The sequence below is a fragment of the Bos indicus x Bos taurus genome, chromosome 24 (assembly GCF_003369695.1).
Source record: "Bos indicus x Bos taurus breed Angus x Brahman F1 hybrid chromosome 24, Bos_hybrid_MaternalHap_v2.0, whole genome shotgun sequence".
Classification (NCBI taxonomy): Eukaryota; Metazoa; Chordata; class Mammalia; order Artiodactyla; family Bovidae; genus Bos; species Bos indicus x Bos taurus.
In genome coordinates this window covers 10,996,644-11,019,888 of record NC_040099.1, presented here as the reverse complement: position 1 = coordinate 11,019,888, position 23,245 = coordinate 10,996,644, and the positions used below count along the sequence as shown (strand labels likewise).

General features: G+C 38.0%; 1 protein-coding gene across 1 annotated transcript in view; it reads left to right on the top strand.

Annotated features, from left to right (window-relative positions):
• Window positions 1-23,245, top strand: part of CDH7 (cadherin 7) — a 147,934-nt gene that overhangs the window by 117,527 nt on the left and 7,162 nt on the right. Inside the window, exons 8-11 of the mRNA XM_027525970.1 lie at window positions 7,579-7,715; window positions 10,179-10,300; window positions 11,238-11,355; window positions 14,388-14,639. Coding sequence (XP_027381771.1) covers window positions 7,579-7,715; window positions 10,179-10,300; window positions 11,238-11,355; window positions 14,388-14,639 — 629 coding nt within the window. The remainder of the gene's footprint in view (window positions 1-7,578; window positions 7,716-10,178; window positions 10,301-11,237; window positions 11,356-14,387; window positions 14,640-23,245) is intronic.

The following is a 23,245-nucleotide window of genomic DNA, read 5'->3' as shown; positions in this document are numbered from 1 at the left end:
ATTTTCATCAAGGAATAGTAGGAGCGCAATAATTGGAAGGAGGAAAGATCAGAGTAAAGAAGGACCTACACGAGGAAAGTCACCGAAATGGAGATACACGCTATATTGTCATTTATTCCATTAATACATCAGTGTGGCTATCTTAGAATTTTAGGTAGAGCAGTGGACAAAAATAATGTAAAGCTGAATTCTAGAAATGTAGGTAGCAGAGACTAACAGCTCATCTACAGGCAATATGGTACTTACTGGAAAGATGGCGCAGACAAACACCGTTCTAAATCTTGGCTCCATCAACAATCAGCTGTGAGACTTAAAGTCCAGTCCTTAACTACAGCAGTAATGGTACCTGCTTGCCTTAGAAATTGTGTTTGGCTGGTAGGAACAAAGCTTAACACTAATGACGTATCAATGAGAAGTCTGGTACCAGGCAATCAAAGAATGACAAATAGGCAGGATAATGTCATCAAGGGTTTGGCCTTTTATACCAGGCACTCATCACCTTGTATTTACAAGATGCTTTTTGGATTGCTCTCTAGTGTGTTCGTATCCCAGGTGAGATAGAGGGGAAGGGGCAAAATCAAATGCCAGGTGAATTAGCAGTTGTCTCCTATCCTTAAAGGAGTTTTGGAATGATGCCCAACCTGTAAATATTCTTTTGCATCTCATTTGCTAAGAGTCCATGGAATTCTCCGGGCAAGAATACCAGAGTGGGTAGCTATTCCCTTCTCTAGGGGATCTTCCCTACCTAGGGATCGAACCTGGATCTCTTGCATTGCTGGCAGATTCATTACTGTCTGAGCCATGGTCAGCCCACAGATGTAAGGATACTGCATCTACAGGGCGGCTAGCTAGTATAGTTTTTCAGCTGGACACATGCCTGCCTCTGACATAACCAGGTTTCTATGAATAAGAATTAAGGGCAGGTGAACATTAGGCATGCAAGTGAAAGTGTGTTACATGACCTTACATAGCTGTTTGAGGATTAGGAAACAATGTATATATTTTAAATTCTTAGTCTATTTAGGGGGAGGGACTGTTGGGGGAAAAGTTAATGAATCTGCTTTTGGATATACTGACCTTTAACAGAAGATGTTGCCGGTATTTGGAGTAGTTTATGAAATCTCAGGAAAAGGATTGAAACTGGATATTGAGATTTTTGAGGCGTCTGCATAATAAATACAGAGAGCACAACCTTAACTGCTGGTGCTGCAAAAATATGGAAGCGATCTCTTTAATTGGTCGCTCCAACCTCCAGTGAAGGAGGTCAAGTATTTTCGGCTGTAATTTATAGAAACTAGAAGGATCATTGTGAATGTGCAGTCACCACTAACTGCAGCAGAAGTTGCATTAAAGATAACTTTGGGTCATGATTAGAGAAACACCAGTCCTTTCCTTTCCCGTTCAGCCTCTAATTGGCAATTGTATTTCTCTGTCCCCAAACCAGTAGATCCGGAGCTACAAAGAGCGTGTGGCTCTGAACTTCTTCAGAGTGTTTTTTTCTCTCTTGGCCTCACTCAGCCCTCCCAGACTTATTCAGAGACAATTTGTACCACTCACTCTAAAAAGTGCTATATTTTATTTCTCTTGGTTAAGGAATTTTTTTTTCCCTTAGGTAACTTTATCATTAACTAATGTCTCATACAGAAACTCCTGCTTTTTGCATATCCAGAGGGGCTGGTAGAAACTAGGGGCCCCTTTAATGCTGGGGATCCCAAGTCCTTGTGGTTAAGAAGTAGAATAACTATTCTTTGTCTCTTCCTGGTCCCTGCCAGAGTCCTCCATCTCTTCTCAAGTTAATTCCTCTTTCTGTTCCCCACTCTTGCCCTCGTTCCCTTCATCTTACTTGAGCACAGCAATTTGTTGCTTTCCTCCTGAATACTTCTTTTAAATTGCTGTCTTTCAAAATATTTTGCTTACATACCATATTTCCTGAAGTAGACTATCACAGGCACATTCTCCAGATTAATTGCTGAATATGTGAATGAGTGAAAGGGAGACATAAGAATATCCAAATGATTCACAAATTATCAAATACCATATATATTTGTGTGTGTGTGTGTGTGTGTGTGTGTGTGTGTATGGCTATTTAGTGAGAGCTAAATGAGAGTTACAGGGCTTCCCTGGTGGGTCAGTGGTAAAGAAACCACTGGCCAATGCAGAAGATGTGGGTTTGATCCCTGGGTAGAGAAGATCCCCTGGAGAAGGAAATGGCAACCCACTCCAGTATTCTTGCCCTGTGAAATCCCACGGACAGAGGAGCCTAGTGGCTACAGTTCATCTGATCAGAGTCGGGTATGACTGAGCAACTAAATAACAACAGATGTGAGTTAAAACTAGAGCTACCACACAGTTATAAGTGGAAGCTACAGAGTTTATGATTTAGAAATGATTAATATTTGGATAATAGAAACTCTAGTACCCATTCTTTCCAAACTTATAGAGGCATAGGTGATAACTCTGTTCCTGAAAGATTTAGGGGTTTTTCTATGAGGTGAACAGAAATTGGAGATATTTTACATATTAAATGAATTCTTGAGTTTAATGTCCTTTATTCTAAACCTGGGAAGCTTTGAGACTATTGATAATAGAGCCAGATGTTTTAGTTATTAACTGTAGTCTGTGAGGAATTACACGAACTCATTTAGAGAGCTATGTGGCAAGTTCAAGGCCTTTTTGCTTTGTAAGAATCTAGAAGTTACTTTGTTCCTGAATATGCTAACATTATCACAGCTGACTGAAAAAAAAAATGAACAATTCAGGGTTTTTAGTATTGACTCCATTGATGCATGGATATTAAGTTATATTCTTTTGTCAAACATTAATATTAATTATTCTATTATCATTGAATTAGATATATAATATATGTGTATATGGTCGCAGGTATATATAGAGAGAATATATTAATAATATGAAATAATGGCATAAACTGGTTTGACTAAAGCAACATTTCAGAGAAGATCTGGCTTTTCTATGTAACAGAAAATTTGTCTGTTCTTGTTTGCATGGCCGTTGTGTGGAAAGTAGATTGGAGACGGTAAGAATGGAAGTACGCTGATAAAAAGTAGAATGATGCAGAATCTAAGCTCGTATGTGGTAGCTTGGAATGACTGCACTTGAGAGTAGATCCTGACAAATTGACACAGGGACAAGAGAGAGAAACAAATCTATGTTTTTAGCTTGAGCATCCACGTGACAGGTGATGTCATTTGCTCAGGTGGTAAAGAGGGAGGGAGGAGGTGATGTGGGAGACCTTAGGAGACAGAAAAGCAGTCTGAGAATGTCACATTTCAGTTCACATTGTTTATTTATGTCTGCTTCTACTAAGCAAGTAATTCAGTAAGTCTGGTTGGCCAAGGAGATTTTTATATAAATGTACAGGTCATCAAAATTATAGAATTGACTTAATCTACAGGGCCATATAAGATGGAAGGAAAAATGTTTTTTTTCAAAGAGAAGGGGATGTGTGGGAAAGGTTTTGGGGGAAGTAATTAAAGATCACGGAGGAGAGGGTAAACCAACTGAGGTCCTGAAAAGGGCAGGCAGTAATGTAGGAGAAAACCAAAGAATACATGATATTAATAAAGGTAAAAGGAAAATGTGTTTTAAGGAGGTGTCAGTGGTCAATTGTGGGAAACTTGGATGACATAGAAAGTAAGAAGAGAGAAAGCAACAATGGATTTGACAGAATGGAGGCCCAAAAAGAAATCGACACAAATGGAAGAATTTTTTTTTTTTAATGAAAAACACATGTTTTTGAGTCCAGTAAAGCTTTTTTTTTTTCTAATTTTATTTTATTTTTAAACTTTACATAATTGTATTAGTTTTGCCATATATCAAAATGAATCCACCACAGGTATACATGTGTTCCCCATCCTGAACCCTCCTCCCTCCTCCCTCCCCATACCATCCCTCTGGGTCGTCCCAGTGCACTAGCCCCAAGCATCCAGTATCGTGCATCGAACCTGGACTGGCAACTCGTTTCTTACATGATATTTTACATGTTTCAATGTCATTCTTCCAAATCTTCCCACCCTCTCCCTCTCCCACAGAGTCCATAAGACTGTTCTATACATCAGTGTCTCATTTGCTGTCTCGTACACCGGGTTATTGTTACCATCTTTCTAAATTCCATATATATGCGTTAGTATACTGTATTGATGTTTTTCCTTCTGGCTTACTTCACTCTGTATAATAGGCTCCAGTTTCATCCACCTCATTAGAACTGATTCAAATGTATTCTTTTTAATGGCTGAGTAATACTCCATTGTGTATATGTACCACAGCTTACAGCTTTCTTATCCATTCATCTGCTGATGGACATCTAGGTTACTTCCATGTCCTGGCTATTATAAACAGTACTGCCAGTAAAGCTTTATACATAGAATAGGATCCAAACCCAAGGAAAAATGTTCTTGAGGTCAGCAGATAGGACAGACAGGTTAAATAGAATGTCTTGATTTGACACTTAGCTGCAATAAATAGATGGTAAGTAGAGGGTATAAGGACATTCAGTTGAGATGCAGTTTTCCTCTCATGTTTCATGTAGCACAGATCCTGGAGGTGAGGGTGAGTACCCTTTGTACTGCCATTACCATTTGCAAAGTAGTTGTCTTTTCCCTTCCAAACTCCCAGCTCTTGGCAGAATGCATCACCACACTTGATTCAAAACCTTTCCTGTTGCTATCCACCACCAGATATACAGTAATCACACTGATTTGTTGAGTCTTTTAGTACTCAGATTATTTTGTCTTTCTCTACCATCACTTTTGGCATGATGATTAGTATCTGGCCTCTCACTTTCTTAGTCTTTTTGACTTTAATGATCTGTTTCTTTGCCCCAGTTTTGTCATAGATTCTTATGAACATACCCTTGTCTTGTTAACCTGAGCTGCTGTTGAAAATCTACTTCAAGCATCTACCCTCTTGTCCACTACCTCCCACTGCAGCAATTCTGGATCCTGAGAAAGTCCTCCCGCTTGGTGATGCTACCATGTCATGGCAGTCTGCCTTCTCTTATTTCCTCAGTTCCCTCTTACAAGTTTAGAGACCGTGGGTCTTCTTTATCATTCCTCCTATGTAGATATCTGAGTCTATCCTCCTCTTCTCCTTTGATTGTTGATAACTGGCTAAACCCAACCCTCTCCTTTACATACATCTTCAGACAAGCAAGACAGACAAATAGGATGACTGGCTTCACATTAAATTAATGGACATAAGTCTCAAAGGAGCAATCCACAATGTGTAGCTTATTCCATTATACTCTCCCTGCTGCTGCTAAGTCACTTCAGTCGTGGCCAACTCTATGCGACCCCATAGATGGCAGCCCACCAGGCTCCCCCCTGGGATTCTCCAGGCAAGAGTACTGGAGTGGGGTGCCACTGCCTTCTCTGATACTCTCCCTAGTATATGTATTTTTGGTCTCTTCTAAGAAAAGGAATTGTCTCTCTCCTCCTCAAACTACCTTTTCCTTTCTCTCTTAGCTGGTAATCTTGTCTCCTATGCCATCCACAAAACGGATCCATTAGATAGCTTTCTAATATTCTGAATACCCAAATACCTGTTGCTGCCTAAAGACAGTAATGTTTGCTGGTTTGTGGTCAATTTTTTGCTAACATTTTTTGATGTCTTCTCTTTCCTTTTTATGTTCCTGGCATCTTGTTATAGAGCTGAGTAGTAGTACATGATTCTATTTAATAGTCACCAATAAAGTACTCAGGAAACGTAGAATACTTTCTGAAATTGGGTGTGTGTTTATTTGTTCATTCATTTGTTTTTAAATGACAGTCCTTATTTCACCCAAGTAGAAAGACTGTGAGTGCATTTGAAGATAGTCATTAATGAGAAAAGGGTGAATTTTGTATATGGAACAAAAAAAAAAGCATAATTGAATAAGAATACAAGTAGAGCAGTAGTTTTTCACTAATGTTTGGATTGCAGATATTTTGAGAAAAGGCTTTAACACACCAAAATGTTTATGTAATTTGAGGTATTTTTAAAGATTTTTATTTTATATTGGATTATAGTTGATTTACAGTGTTGTTTCAGATATATAGCAAAGTGGTTCAGTTATACATATATCCAATTTTTTTTTTTCTTTAGATCCTTTTCCCATGTAGACCATTACAGAGTTTTGAGTAGAGTTCCGTGTACTACATAGTAGGTCCTTATTCAGTTCAGTTCAGTTGCTCAGTCGTGTCTGACTCTTTGCGACCCCATGAATCGCAGCACGCCAGGCCTCCCTGTCCATCACCAACTCTCGGAGTTCACTGAGACCCACGTCCATTGAGTCAGTGATGCCATCCAGCCATCTCATCCTCTGTCGTCCCCTTCTCCTCCTGCCCTCAATCCCTCCCAGCATCAGAGTCTTTTCCAATGAGTCAACTCTTCGCATGAGGTGGCCAAAGTACTGGAGTTTCAGCTTCAGCATCATTCCTTCCAAAGAAATCCCAGGGCTGATCTCCTTCAGAATGGACTGGTTGGATCTCCTTGCAGTCCAAGGGACTCTCAAGAGTCTTCTTCAATACCACAGTTCAAAAGCATCAATTCTTCGGCACTCAGTTATCCATTTTATAATATTGTGTATATATCAATCCCAGTGTCTCAATTTATTCCTCCATGCTTTTCCCCTGGTAACCATAGTTTGTTTTCTACATCTGTGACTCTACCTTCTATTTTATAAAAGTTCATTTATACTTTTTTTAGATTATAAGCTGTATCATTTGATATTTGTCTATCTGACTTCACTCAGTATTACAATCTCTAAGCCTCATCCATGTTGCTGCAAATGGCATTATTCTGTCCTTTTCTATGGCTGATTAATACTTTATTGAATGTATGCACCACATCTTTATCCATTCCTCTTTTGATGGACATTTAGGCTGCTTCCATGTCTTGCTATTGTAAATAGTGCTGCAGTGAATATCGGGTATCCGTATCTTATCAAATTGTGATTTTCTCCATATATATGGCCAGGAGTGGGTTCTTTTTTTTTTTTAAGAAACCTCCATACTGTTTTTTCTAGTGGTTGTATCAATTTACATTCCCACCAACAGTGTACCAGGGCTCCCTTTTCTGCACGGTGCACAGTTCTGCTTTGAAACATGTCTGTGGTCCCTGAGTAAGAGATACAAAAAGAAGAAAGGTTACGATCAGGCTGGAGTTATTAAAACACAAGATGTTACTCAGTACATGTGAATGGGTGAGTTGTCTACATACATGTCATTTTAGAGGGACCTCTAATCATGAACAGGGATACTAAAATATGTTGTAAATGTTTTTTAGGAACCACTATTTAGAGTTTATAATGGCATATTCAAATCTACTTTGAAGATAATTATGCTAATTATATGATTGTTTTTATTTTGCACTGTTGGACAGAAAAGCAGAGGTTACTGACAAGCAGATGATGAATCAACTAGAACACTGATGCAGTTTTAAACTAGGCATATTCTATGTTAATGTGACAGATCGTGGAGTCAGCAGAATTTGGTGATTTGATGTGCAATTAACAAAATAAATAGAGCAAATTATAATCAGACATAAATATTGAAGTGCTTTTTTATTTTTTTTTAATATTAGGTATTCAATTGACAGAAACACAGATTTGGAGAGATACTTCAATATCGATGCCAACAGTGGAGTTATTACAACCGCCAAATCTTTGGATCGAGAGACAAACGCTGTTCACAATATCACAGTCCTTGCAATGGAGAGCCGTAAGTTGTAAGGTTTAACATTAAATTAGGATGGAGGACATTGAGAGTGGAGAATGGGCTGCCATGAGTTTATAATTTCAACTTGAATTTTACTAGATACTTGTTTGAATTCAGTAAAATTGTGAAACTCCCTGGTTTCAAGGTGTGAAATATATTTACATTTTCTAACTTGGTTTGCTAATACTTAGAAAGTTAATGGAATGAAGTTACCATAAAATAATGGGCCTAATTTACCCTTAGACGCTTTCTTCTTGTCTTGTGGTCACAGTTCATTGCTGCATCTATGCTGCCATGGGTTAGTCCAGGAGCTTACAAAAATAGTCAACTGGTCTCTAACCAGACACTCAAGTTTGTGCATTCTCATATTAAACTAATTTTGGTCCTTGATGAGAAAAACTTTGAGAACAATGCACAAATACATTGTATGCATGTTTATAATATGATGTCTGTGTATATATATATATACACACACACACAGGTAATATGTATATATTATAGACATATTCATACAAAAGGAGCTCTAACATTGAATAATATTTAAATTCATGGCTTCTTTGTCACTCTCTGTGTGTATATGACATTTGGATCAGAATTTCTCTTGCTGCCTTTAAAATCTGCAATGTATGATTCTAGATTTTACATGAAACATGGTCATTTCCTTATTAGATTTGTGCTTTAGAGGCAGACATTTTTGATTGATTCTAATGGTTCATAATATAAGTTTAAGAAAGATGGCATTGGAGTAATAGCTTTAGTCTAAGCACAAGCAGGGATCAGAGGTTGCAGGTTCAATGCCAGCCACGTGCACTAAAGTGAGTATTACAGTGATGAGTCACGTTTTGTTTTTCAGTGCATATGACACTTATACTAATCAGTACTCTGTAAGGTGTGCAATAAATAGCATTATGTCTAGAGAAACAATGCTGACACCTTAAGAAATATTTTAATGCTAAAGACTGCTGTCATCTGAACCTTCAGATGTAAGAATATTAGCAACATCAGAGGTCACCATCAGTTCAGTTCAGTTCAGTCACTCAGTTGCGTCTGACTCTTTGTGACCCCATGAACCGCAGCACGCCAGGCCTCCCTGTCCATCACCAACTCCTGGAGTTTGCCCAAACCCATGTCCATCGAGTCGGTGATGCCATCCAGCCATCTCACCCTCTGTCATCCCCCTCTCCTCCTGCTTTCAGTCTTTCCCAGCATCAGGGTCTTTTCAGATGAGTCAGCTCTTCACATCAGGTGGCCAAATATTGGAGTTTCAGCTTCAACATCAGTCCTTGCAATGAACACCCAGGACTGATCTCCTTTAGGATGGAGTGCTTGGATTTCCTTGCAGTCTAAGGAACTCTCAGTCTTCTCCAACACCACAGTTCAAAAGCATCAATTCTTTGGCGCTCAGCTTTCTTCACAGTCCAACTGTCACATTCATACATGACCACTGGAAAAACCATAGCCTTAACTAGACGGACCTTTGTTGGCAAAGTAATGTCTCTGCTTTTGAATATGCTTTCTAGGTTGGTCATAACTTTCCTTCCAAGGAGTAAGTGTCTTTTAATTTGATGGCTGCAATCACCATCTGCAGTGATTTTGGAGCCCAGAAAAATAAAGTCAGCCATTGTTTCCACTGTTTCCCCATCTATCTGCCATGAAGTGATGGGACCAGATGCCATGATCTTAGTTTTCTGAATGTTGAGCTTTAAGCCAACTTTTTCACTCTCCTCTTTCACTTTCATCAAGAGGCTCTTTAGTTCTTCTTCACTTTCTGCCATAAGGGTGGTATCATCTGTACCATAACACATAATAAATATAAGTTTTGAAATATTTTGAGAATTACCAAAATGTGACAGAGACATGAGGTAGGTGAGCCAGTATTATTGCAGAAATGGGCCTGATGCACATGTTTGATGAAGAGTTGGCATACACCTTATAAAATAAAAAAAGTATAAAATAAAAAAATAAAATAATGAAGTAAGAAAAAAGAAGCATTAATAACATACTAGAAATGGGAAAATGATGGCACGAATTTCGAATAGATTTCTCTAGCCTAAAAGTTGTTAATAGGTGTACCCAATCACTTGGTAAGACATGATTGTGACTCAGTCTTATGCTTCACTCATATACCCAGAGGATATAACCCAATCCTCTTATCAGATTCATTCTCCTCTGGAGATCTGGAGATGACAAAATAAGCCTTGGTTCAAAAAATATTTTTTTAATAAACTGTGTTCTGAACAGAGTTGTTGACAAAAAAATGTATTGGAACTCTGAAGCTACGCAAAACTATTTTTTGATATATATAAATGTAAATCCACTGAATGAATTGTCTGAGTGCAAAAAAAAAAAAGAGTTGGCATACACCTTCAACTTGTAGAACACACAATCTCTACAAAGCACATTCAAAGCAAAGTACAATAGAACTAGGCGTGCCTGTAAATGAGAAAATCTTTTCCTCTTTACTAGAGAATCCATCTCAAGTGGGAAGAGGCTACGTAGCAATCACTATCCTTGACATCAATGACAATGCCCCTGAGTTTGCCATGGACTATGAGACCACTGTTTGTGAAAACGCCCAGCCAGGCCAGGTAAGAGGCTTCAGAATACCAGCCTCCTTGTTCGTGATTTCTTTAAAAATACCCAGTGGTACTTGCCTTTGAAATCCTGCCAGCTTTAAGATGAAATATCATCAGCATGTTTCAGCAAAACTAACACTTTGATGTATAGTATAAACTAATATTAAAGGAACTTTCAAATTCTGGTTTAATTGGGATGATGAAAAAATTCCTCCAGAAGAAAGGCAAGCATTGTAAAAGCCATGGTAGATGTTAAGGGCTTAGGCTTTTTTAAAGAGAAATATAGCATGTGAAGCTCGATTGGGCCATTTCCCACGTTACACAGCGGGGCTTACATACTTTGAAGTTCCATGAATTTAGTGGAGTGTAGACGGGGGTGCCTGGTGGTCTGCCGTCTATGGGGTCGCACAGAGTCGGACATGACTGAAGTAACTTCGCAGTGGTAGTAGTAGCTCCTTGTGGTTTGGTCTGCTTATCCATATTGTCAGTGTCTTGTGATGTTTCTGATAAGGTAACCAGCTATTTCTGAGGTTCACAAAAGTCAGTTCAAATACGAATTTTGAAAAGAACATGAGTTGATTTTCAGAGCCCTTTTTAGATTGCATTCGTATCTGTATGTATGTTAGTTACTCAGTTGTGTCTGACTTTTTGCGATTCCGTGGACTCTAGCCCATCAGACTTCTCTGTTCATGGGGTTTTCCAGGTGAGAATACTGGAGTGGGTTGCCATTTCCTTCTGCAGGGGATCTTCCCTAAACCCAGGTCTCCCACACTGTGGGCAGATTCTTTACCATCTTAGCCACCAGGGAAGTCCTCATTTCAGTACTCCTGACCCTTCCCCAGCTCACTGCGCAGGATGGTATTTATCACCAGTGTTAAGCTGCTCTGTTCTCTGCTTAGAACACAGAGCGCACAGCATGCTGTCATGCTTTAACACTGTCTATTCCTAGGTTATCCAGAAAGTCAGTGCTGTCGATAAAGACGAGCCAGCCAACGGCCACCAGTTTTATTTCAGCTTAACAACGGATGCAACGAACAACCACAACTTTTCACTGAAAGACAACAAAGGTAAGGTTTAACTGTTGTCACCAGAGGAAGCAACAGGTAGGAGCTTTCTGAACAAGAGGGCTTTTTCTCACTCAGGAATGCTGATGGGGATTTTTTTTTTTCTTTTTCATAACAGCAAGGACATTAATTAAAGGGAAATGAGCCCCTCAAGTAATTTTTATCTATGGATTTTCTGTCATGAAGAAGAAACTGCTACTTAAATCATTTTAGGCCTAAATCCAAAGAGGGGAGAAGATGGATTCATCTCTGTCTTTTATTTCTGGCTATTTGCTTCCTTTTTGTATACAAAGCTCTTTATCCAGAGTATCTAATCAGTTGAGGGTCAGCTAAATGCCTTAGTAAGGATTATATTACCTAGGTATAACTTGAGACATTAGAAAAGTAATTGGACTTAACACATTTCAACCTAAATCACCTTTGACATGGTATTTTCAGTGTCAACATCAGTTACTGTTTCATTTTTAGCATAAAAGTAATCCATGGAAACAATATACTCTTAATGCAAAGAAATACAGAATTTAAAAGGAATAACGAATTCCCTGTCATTCCAAATCCCATTTCTCTGCTTCAAAGAAAAGCAGTTTTATAAAGGTCATTATAGAAATAGTTTTCAAACATCTGTAGCTACTTTCTGGTTTTGCTCAATTATATAAACACACACACTTATAGCCATATAGATAGTGTATTTAGTCACTAAGTTGTGTTTGATTCTTATGTGATCCCATGGACTATAGCCTGCCAGGCTCCTCTGTCCATGTAATTTTCCAGGCAAGAATACTTGAGTGGGTTGCTATTTCCTTCTCCAATAGATAGTATATAGACAATCGTAAAAACTTTTCAAGGAAGTATGAGAACTTGCTATTTATTATCTAACTGTGATGTGTGTGTGTGTGTGTGTGTGTGTGTAAACAGAGAGAGGAGATATCAAAAGTTCAAAGTGTTAGTTGCTCAGTTGTGTCCAACTCTTTGCAACCACGTGGATTATAGCCTGCTAGACTTCTTTCTTCATGGGACTCTCCAGGCAAGAATACTGGAGTGGATTGCCATTTCCTTCTCCAGGGGATATTCCCAACCCAGGGATTGAACCCAGGTCTCTCACATTACAGGCAGATTCTTTCCTGTCTGAGCCACCAGAGAGGAGTATATATCCCAACAATACAGAAAATGTAATTTTTCAGTTTTAATATGTGAATCAAGTTTCAGAAAAACCAAACGTAGAATGTGTTAGTCCAATCTGACTTAGTAAAAAGACTTGCTTTCAGACAATGGACGTTGCAAGTGCTTTTATCTGAAGCCACCAACTGTTTTACTGGAGAAAATTCAGCTTTGGCCTCAAAAATTCTTGAAAATATTTTTTCTGATGCTGCTCTCTGCTTAATGAGGATACTGCCTTTTCCCGTTAGCAACATAAAAGGAAGCACATTCTCTGTGTGGGTAATCCCAGACTCTCTGCCTTCATCATAGTTGGAAAAGGCCATTCTCAGCACTTGCACAGAGGGGAGTTTAGGCCTCAGAGGGCCTTAAATATTTCCCCCACATGTCATCAGCCAGTACCACCATGATTGTGGACCAGCACAGAACGAAAAGGGTTGGATTTTCCAGGAATTCATCCAGCCACACAATTAAAAGGTTTTCCCAAGTCAAGCCCTTGCTTATGGGAATCCTGGAGGAAAACATAAGGACCAGGAAGAAGGAAGAGCAGTTCATATGTTGGCTTGCGTTTTAGAGGGTACATAGAGAACACGGTGAACTTTATGATCTCTTTCCCAATCATAGGAACATTACTATAAATTTAAAAATCACATATCAGATATTGGACATTTTAGCATGTACTCCCCAATTTGTTGTGTGTGTGTGTTATTTGATGCCAGGCACGTTAGATTACAAATCTACAACTTTGAAAAACCTTTGTGTATCAAATCATAAATATGTATAACATCTGATCAGTTGGGAGGCAGACTAGAGGTGTGTGTGTGTTAAGTTACAGAAACATGCTCAACATAATATCCTTCAACTCCATGTGTTTTTAAATGAACGCTCTTGAATTCATACATTTTAAAATAAAAGATTTGTTTTTATAGAAACCTACCAGCTGAACACCAAACACTTTTCTTCCTGCTACATTTGTAATTCCAGTCTCATGAGTGTATGCTCTTCTGGGCTGTTAGAGATAGTAGATGTCAGCTGGCTCTTTGATTAGAGTATTGTTAATTCTTTGATAACACTGTATATTAAAGCACAGTAGATAAAATTCTGGTCCTGGCATTCCCTCTTTTCCATTGTATTTTAATTAATTGCTATAAATTTTAAAATCACAGAAATTCCTTTATTAATTAAGGTAAGGTAACTTAAAGTCTATTTCTGATATAGAAATTAAAATTATATCATACAGCTATGTCATTCAGACTTACCACTGTTAAAAGTTCCACAGTAACTAATTGTTTAGATGAAATAAAATACTGAATATAAATTAATTTCAAATGGCCTAATTTATGACTGATAAAATGTTATATACATGATGTTTTGGTAATGCTATGGACCGTATAGATTTTTAAAAATTATATAACAATTTCTGTTTTGAATATCTTTGCATACTCTTTTTAATTAAAATAAGAGTGGCTTATTCTACTTGTTTCTGTATTGGGCTTAGAAATTGTCAAAGAAAGGGTGGATTGAAAATTTCACCTATTTCTTCAATGACATTGCAAAAAGTATTTAACCTGTTAATCATTATTACCCTTTCTATAAGCATATGGTTTGAAATTTAAGATTGTAAAAATTATATCTAGTATACACTTTTAATATGATAAATGATGTATAAACAGTTTTCTGTTCAGTTTTACTTTATAACTGTTTCTTTGGTCTTAACCATGTAGCACGTTGTAAGTTTTAAAAAATGTATCCAAATGAACCAGTATTTGGAAATATGGCTCAAAAGAAGCTAAAGAGAGTGACTTTAAGTCAGATGAAATTTGGTAGGACAGGGTCCATCAGAAATCTTGTATTCTATACTTTTGCTCTCTTCACTGTAGACAACACAGCCTCAATTCTCACCAGGAGAAATGGTTTCCGGAGACAGGAGCAGTCTGTCTATTACCTGCCAATCTTCATCGTGGACAGCGGGTCGCCTTCACTCAGCAGCACCAACACCCTCACCATCCGCGTCTGTGACTGTGACGCAGACGGGGTCGCCCAGACCTGCAACGCTGAGGCCTACGTCCTCCCTGCTGGCCTCAGCACCGGAGCGCTGATCGCGATTCTGGCCTGTGTCTTGACCTTATTGGGTAGGTACCATTTGCGATGCTTTTTCTGTAAGAGCAGTCACAACTGCCAGTGGTCAGAACTTTTCATACATTCTGAGGATACACGCAGATATTCTAACCCATGGTGTTTGGCTCACAGAGGAATGACCATTGGCCACACTTCCCAGTGATATGTTTAAAACTGAAATTGTCAATTTTTATTTTGTAAACACCAGTGAAGATAAATGGCTTCTGTTTAAAATGGTTTTTTTTTTTTTTTTAAGATTTTAAAAAACATTTGCCATATGCTCCAGCCTATTTGTTTGAGTTCAGGAGTCTCTATTAGACTAGAGAGAATCTTTTCTATGTTATTTTGACAATATGCTTATTTTAGAAATCATGGCCTTCAGTGGAATCTAATACTTAACTCCTTAAGACATGAACATTCTTTATGTTAGTCTTTATTCTTACCTGTGTGTTTGAAATACGTCATAATTTTTTTTTAAAAGACCAATGAATATGAGGGCATAAAAAAAAGAAATGATGACTTTACATCCTGCCTCTTTTCAGAAAAGATTTAAACTACATTTTATTATTTGCAAAGCTTAAAAGATTGCAATTTCAGCAATGCAAAATTTCCCAAGAAGAATTTACATATGTAATTGTACTTTTCCATGATTACTTTATTATGTGGTTAAGCTTGATTTATAACTCATATTAGAATTGCAGTTTTATAAGAGATTATGCAGCATCCTTTTAAAAATTGGAAGGTGTCCAACATGGGCATTGGGTAATGGATTTATTCTTTTACATTCTGTGAAGGCAAAGTATAGTTACCTACAGCAAGGACAGTAAGCATTTAATATTGCATCTGAGCCTGTACTCTTGTGTTTTCTTGGGGTTTAATATAATTTGTAAATTCATTTATAGTTTTGTAAAAGCAGAATTTAGCAATGAGAATCATAATTGTATAATATTTAAAAGCAAGATTTATGAAGTTAGGTAAAACCTAGCTTTTATGCCTGCCTCCAACATATACTATGAGTTTGAGCAAGCTCTGGGAGTTGGTGATAGACAGGGAAGCCTGGCGTGCTGCATTCCATGGGGTCGCAAAGAGTCAGACAGAACTGAGTGACTCAACTGGTTGGTTGAACATATACGAGCTCTTCACCAGGGGGAGCATTAGTTCTTCTAAGGCTAGCTTCTTAATCTCAAAGGAGAAAATAATATAGCTAAACTCATAAGGCTGTTGTGGATATTAAATGATAATTCACATGCCAACCATCTAGTGAGCATTCAGTAAATTTTAAGTATTATTGATAAAGCAAGTTCTCAACCTATTAACCAAGGTAAGACCTACTTACTAATACACTGTGGAAATAATCTCATGAAAATGGAAGTTATTACCTTCAGCTAACCAAATCTAGATGAGCACTAGCTATTTTTTTCCTATAGCTTCATATAGATGGCCAAAACTTAGAAATTCATTAGAAATGGCAAGTAACTCCCAATTAAATTCTGAATATAATGTAAAGGACTAGAGTCAGTTTTGAAAAAGATTGGACCATTGCAAACTGCTTATTATTTCTTTACCAGATTTCAAAACATGTTAATAAAAGGTAATTTGTATGTTTATTTTATAGTAGCTGGATAACCTAGAAGATAAATATTTTCCTTCATGTGTGTTTTTTTAATTTTATTGGAGTACTGTTTTTTTGACTTACGATGTTGCTTCAGGTGTATAACAAAGCGAATCAGTTTTTACATCTATCTATGTCCATTCTTTTTCAGATTCTTTTCCCATATAGCTTATTACAGAATACTGAGCGGAATTCCCTGTGCTGTACAGTAGGTCCTTGTTGGTTCTCTCTTTTATAGTGTGTATATATTAATCCCAATCCCCTATTTTATCCCTTATCCCTGTGTTTCCCCTTTGGTAATCATAAGTTTGATTTTGAGATCTGTGAGTCTGTTTTATAAATAAGTTCATTTGCATCACTTTAAAATTAGATTCCACATGTAAGTGCTATTACTTGATATTTGTCTGACTTACTTTCACATGCCTCTTGGCCATCTGTATGTCTTCTTTGGAGAAATGTCTATTTAGATCTGCCCATTTTTTTGATTGAGCTGTTTGGAGATTAAATCCCTTGTTAGTTGCTTATATTTATATTAAGTTATATGCATTTATATTAATTTTTGTTTTTTCCCTATTTGGATCTTTAGGTCCAAGAACCTCAAGTTCTATAACATCCCTTCTAGCTCTCGGTTCCTCAGACACAACGGAGATTAGTTAGACTGGCCCACCTTTAGTTTTTAGAAGGCATTTGTGGAAATCACTGTCCACCTCATGAAATTAGTGTGTCCAAGTTTGGCAGCTGGATGTTTAGGTTTCATGCTTCTTTTCACTTTTCTTCCTTGAAAAGACCTTAACAGTATTTTCCTCTGCTCTTAACTGTGGAGACCACTCATAATTTAGTACAATAATAAAATATTTTCCTGGCTTTATAAATGATAGTAGTACTTAAGTAAAAATATTAAATTGCAAAGAAAAAAGTGAGGACTATATGTAAAAGATGAATCTGCATTGTGATCTGTAAAGATAAAACATAACAACGTAGCAGACCTAGTGATAATAACAGGCAGATTCCAGTGGCCTACTTAGAGCAGCAGCTGTGTTCCTCTTTCAAACAAGTGCAAACATACTAAAAAAAGAATCGCATTGAATGAGATGGTACTAAGTGCTAGACGTTAGCGCTCACTCGTAGCTCAGTCAGTAAAGCATCTGCCTGCAATGCAGGAGACCCAGGTTTGATTCCTGGGTGAGGAAGATCCCCTGGAGAAGGGAATGGCAACCCACTCCAGTATTCTTGCCTGGAGAATCCCTGGACAGAGGAACCTGGCAGGCTACAGTCCATGGGGTCGCAAGAATTGGACACAACTGAGCAACTAAGCCACCACCATGCCTACATTTTGCATGAGAAAATTGTATATTAGAGGAGACATGCACAACATTATAAGGTGTCAGAGCCAAGACCTAAACACAGCCCAGACTTCCTTGGGGATATCCTTTATAAGATATTTTTCCATAAGTATTTTCTAGTTTGAAAGACTTGTGTGCCTCTGGGAACCACCTGTTGATCTGTATATATGGCAGGTCTATTTTAGATTGTTTCACCTAGTGGCTTTAGGACTTTGGTGAACTCTGTCTAATTTAAAGTGTCCTCCACTCAGACAATCTTAAATGTGTTCTCTCAAGCTTGGGAGTATGTTAAATGTGAGCTTATTCTTCATGGCAACCAAAATACACTAGCTGTCTTTAGGCAAATATTGTACTTAGGTCAGTTTTTCTGTCTCACATGAGCCTTAAGTGAAATAATTCTAACTCACATAGTTATTGGAGAGGAACTTTGTGATACTCGTTTTAGGGAATGGTAAGATCAATTTCAGTTGCGATTAGACTTCTTCCTGTCGTGAGGCCTGGAAGGCAGTATCTCATATATGCACATGATTTGCAAATCTCTGGCTTGGATCTTAAACAGAACTAGAACATTGTTCTGCCAGACTGCTGACACGAGAAGTCTGAAATTATCATGCACTGAACAATCTTCCTGTGTCCCTGCCTCTTCTCTTGATTTGGTCCCTCCTTGTGTGTTTTTTGAGTGGAATTGGTCAGCCTGCACTCTTCTGTCCCATCCTCTGTAGCCAGTCAGCCCCTAAGTGCTGTTAATTTCACTTTGATTCTTGAATCTGTGTCTTTCGCTCCCTTAATACTCTACCTGATTTTGGCCAGGGTCCATCTCCCCCCGCCCACCCCCCGAATTAATGGCAGCTCCCTTAGTCTCTATCAGCTCCAACCTAATGGAAACACAGAGTAAGCTTTTTAAAAGCAGATGTGATTGCAACATGCCCAGCTTAAAATTTCTGTGGCTCCCCATTGCCTACAGACTAGAATCACCTTCTTTCTATGACCTGACTGCTCCCTCTCAGGTGAACCTCTCTCTTTCCACTCATAGTGTCTTTAGTCAGATTGCAAAGCAGCACTTTGTCAGACTCATCCTCTTTTGTTTTGTACGTCTTCTTAAAAGCTTTGTTCTCTTGCTTGGAATACCTCTCCCCGGAATCCAACAAGCAGTAACTCCTTTTTGTATTCAGCACTTAACCTGCTTTGCTCCTGAGTCCAAGTGGGGTGCTGTTCCTAAGGCAGCAAAACAATCTTAAAGCATCTTTCCTGGCTGATGAATGCAAACCAGATTGTCTACTCATCTATCTCGTCTGGTGGACTCCTGCTTTTGGAGGCAATGACTGAGCAGTGTTTCATCATTGTATATATGTAGCATCTCAGAAAATCGTGATCTGACATAGACAAGGCATATATCATACATGATACCAAATGAATCCATGGGTGTTTGGGTATACTCAGTAGTAGAAAAGAACATTTGATTTTTGTCATTATCCCTAATTTGTATTTCTGTTGGACCTGAATATTCCCATTTCAAAATATTCTACAGTTTTAGGCCTTTATTTGAGATCCAGCCTAAAGAGGAAAAAAAAAATTATTGTAGTAGAGATTTCATAGAAGCTTTGCTAAAATGCAGTTTAAATTTCAGTTAAAAATGCTATGTTTGATATCTATCTGAATCATACACTTGGATTTTATTAATTACAGCTCTTTATTCTTTGTGAGTATAAGTAATAGGTGACTCTGCCTAGGCTGTGCGTATGCATGCAAGCTCAGTCGTGTCCAACTTTAAGATCCCATGGACTGTAGCCCACCAGGCTCCTCTGTCCATGGGATTCTCCAGGCAAGAATACTGGAGTGGGTTGCCATTTCCTCCTCCAGGCGATCTTCCTGACCCAGGGATCGAACCCGTGTCTCCTGAATTGGCAGGCGAATTCTTTCCCACTGAGCTACCTGGGAAGTGTGGGTTCATAAGTGCAAATCCAAACGTGGGCCCTCTCTTCTGGGAATCTGCATATATCTGATTACACAGCACATAGATCCAGACAAAGTGGTAAGCTGACTTCTCTCATCCTTTCCGTCTTTTCTTAGGTGTCATTTCCAATGACATCTCTCTGTGATCACAGCCTGACTTCACTAGTAGCCCTGTATTTTTCCTGTCATTTCACTTTTTAAAACAAATTATTTCATTGCTTGAAATATCTCAGAAGCATTAAATATACTTACATAAAATCCAGATGTTCCTCAAGCCCACAAAGCAAGGCACCTGCTGACACCTGCTCATGTCTCGATGATATTACACTGATCCCTCACTCACCCAGTAGGAAGAACCACCTGGCCTTTCTTTCCATGAAGTTCAAATGTGCCACCCTGTTCCTGAGACCTTCTTCCAGCTTCCTCTAACTGTTGGATTCTTACTATTCTTAGTGCCCCAGTTCAGTATTACTTTGAAAGAGGGAATGTCCTGATTAAATTAGGTGCTCCTCATGCCCACAGTTCTTTATTACAAAACCAGTGTGTTTCCTTTGTAGTGGGTATCATAGTTGGTAAATGTTTATCGTGCTCAAATTTAAAAAAAAACCTTGAAAGTAATGATCTTAATCTCTCTTTTGTAAAACCATTATGTTCTCAAAGCCTAGCATAGGGCACCCAGAAGAAAAAATATTTTGGGGTGAACTGGTGAATAGTACTTATTGCATTCTACTTATGTTACTACATTTGTTTTACATTTTATGCTCTTCATGAATAGGCCCAGTATCTGTTATTCCACTAAATGGAAGAGAGTAGCTAATCAAACACATCAACTAAATTAACTAGGGTTATCAAAATCATATGTGTGTGAATGGTAAAGTGTATGTTTCATTCTGTGCATCAGTTATATGATTCAAATTTTAGCAAGACCAAAGAAATAGGAACTGGAGTGTGTAAGAATTTATTATAGAAATTCAGAAAAAATGACATTTTAAACCAAATCAGATAGTGCTTACTTTGTGTAGCACTGTTTAAGCATGATGCAAATATAAATTCACTTAATCTTCATAAAGTTACTGTGAAATACTTTCTTTCAATATTATCTCCATTTTGGAGAGAAGGAAACTTGAAGTAGGGGGAGGTAGAAGTTATTAAAAAGCTAGGTTCTATTTGCCCATTGATGTGAATAATTATTTATAATTAATTACTGAACTTGTATTCTGATTATGCTAATAACAATTTTTCATTTAGGTTGTTTTTCACTTATACCTAATAGAGTAATAATTGTAGTATGATAGCTATTTCACTATTCAATATGTCATTTGGTAATTAAATCCCCTACTATAATCATAAGACCATATGCAATTACGATTTTTCTGGTATTTTCAAATCTTTTGTTTAAATCGACTGTCCAGAAGAAACACATGTGAATCACATGTGTGATTTTAACTTTTCAAGGGAACCTCGTTAGAAAAAATAGTTTTTAAAGTGAAATAAATGCTAACAATATATTAAAGCAGTATGAACAAACTATTGTAATCTTAACATGTAATCAGTTATTATTATATTTTACTTAAAAATTGTCTTTAACATCACATGTACATTTTACACTTAGAGCAATCTGAAATAGTGATAGCCGCATTTCAAATACTCATTCACCATCCGTGGCTGCCGCATTGAGTAGTGAAGATTCAGACAGCCTTTTATGACTAATACATTCTGAATGTTTATAAAGACCATAGAGCAAATAATATTTCTTGGTGAAGGCTGGTTCATCCATCACCTCTTACCTCACTGTCATCTCTTCTGTGAGGCATTCTCTGAGCATCCTGGCTAAACATTTCCATCCATATATTCTTAGCATATGTTATAATGCTCTGTAACTATTGCATTATATAATAATTGCTTTTTCTTATTTAAGTTATTGAACTTAATGGCAAGAGCTATCTGCATATCACCATAGTATCTTACCTGTTTGTCAATTTAACAAACATTTATTGAAATCATACTGTCGAGTATTGTTCTTTTGCTTTAGGTATATCTGTGTGGAACAGCATCACTGCCCTTCTAGGGCTTATAGCTTTAGAAAATCTGTGCTCTGTAAAAATTATTGTTGAATTAAGTGATACTCAGACATTTACTTTTTGGAAGTAGTCTATAAACAATGGGGTACACTTAAGAAAGTGATAGTTAACTGGTTTACATATGCACCTTAAAAATCCTTTACAGATTTTTAAGCATGGGGAAAACCGACTGGAAGGTAATTTACATGACTGTGGTTTAAAATGAGCCCCAGACTGAATGTTTAATATGTTAATACGTGAATGGAAAAAGTTGTTCTTTAGTAGAAGTAGCCTTATTTAGAACTTAGTACTATTTTGTGGTCATCAGATTACATCTGCAGAATTCTATCAAGTTCTGGGCAAATAATTCTGTTGTTAGCCTGTGGGAAGTGGGTTAGAAAAGTAGGACCAAAATACTGCCAAGGTGATTCAATAAAAACCATGTTCCAGGTTAAATGTCTAGATGTGTATCTGACACACACCACAGTGAAGGTTGGAAAAAGAGTTCACTGAAGGGACAGTTAGGGAGTTTGGGATGGACATGTGCACGCTGCCGTATTTAAAAAGGATCACCAACAAGGACCTACTGTATAGCACAAGGAACTCTGCTCAATGTTCTGTGGCAGCCTGGATGGGAAAAGGGCTTGGGGGAGAATGAACACGTGTATATGTATGGCTGAGTCCCTTCTCTATTCATCTGAACTATCACAGCATTGTTAATCGGCTATACCCCAATACAAAAAAAAAAAAAATTAGAAAAAGAAGAGTTTACTAACTTACAGTGTGAACTTCTAAATTTTTCTACATCTTTAGAGACTGGTACTCTCCCGGTCTGCCTGCTTCTTGGCACCCATGCATGCCTGTATTTTCTTACAGCGAGTCGCATGACGATTTGTACTATATTTATATGTGTATATATAGCCTCCACAGGGAGCTGCTGGGATGTGGGGATCACTCTTGCTATATTTGGCCGGTACCCAGCACTATTTCCTACACACTGGGATACTCGGAAAATGTTGAAATCGAATGTTAGGAAACTGAATTCTACAATCAGAAATGTAGGTCAACATTACACATTTTCTGCTCTAAGAGTGTTCCAACTTCCTTTCTCACACCTACTCTTCCCTGCCTCCTTAGTCTAATCAGAATGACTTTTCTTCTAAAAACAAATCTGATCATACCATGCTCTCCTTAACACTTGCTAGTGCCTACGTCTCCTGGCTTCCCTCCCATGTCTGTCTTTACTCTTCCCCCATGTTGGTCTCACACTTTTGTTCGCTGGTTGACTGTGCCCAGAATACTCTTTCATCTCACCTCTTGACCCTCAGGCTTCAGTTATCCTGTTACTTCTTCTGCTTCTGATCTGTTTCCCCTAATAGGTTAATATATCCTTGGTGGTGGTGGTGGAATCACTAAGTTGTGTCTAACTGCTGCAACCCTGTGAATGGTAGCCTGCCAGGCTCCTCTGTACATGGGATTTCCCAGGCAAGAATACTGGAATGGGTAGCCATTTCCTTTTCCAGGGGATCTTCCCGACGTAGGGATTGAACCTGGGTCTCCTGCATTACCAGGCAGATTCTCTCCCAATTGAGCCACGAGGAAGCTCTAATATATCCTTGTAAGATCATATTTTCCTCTTTTGGAATAATTAT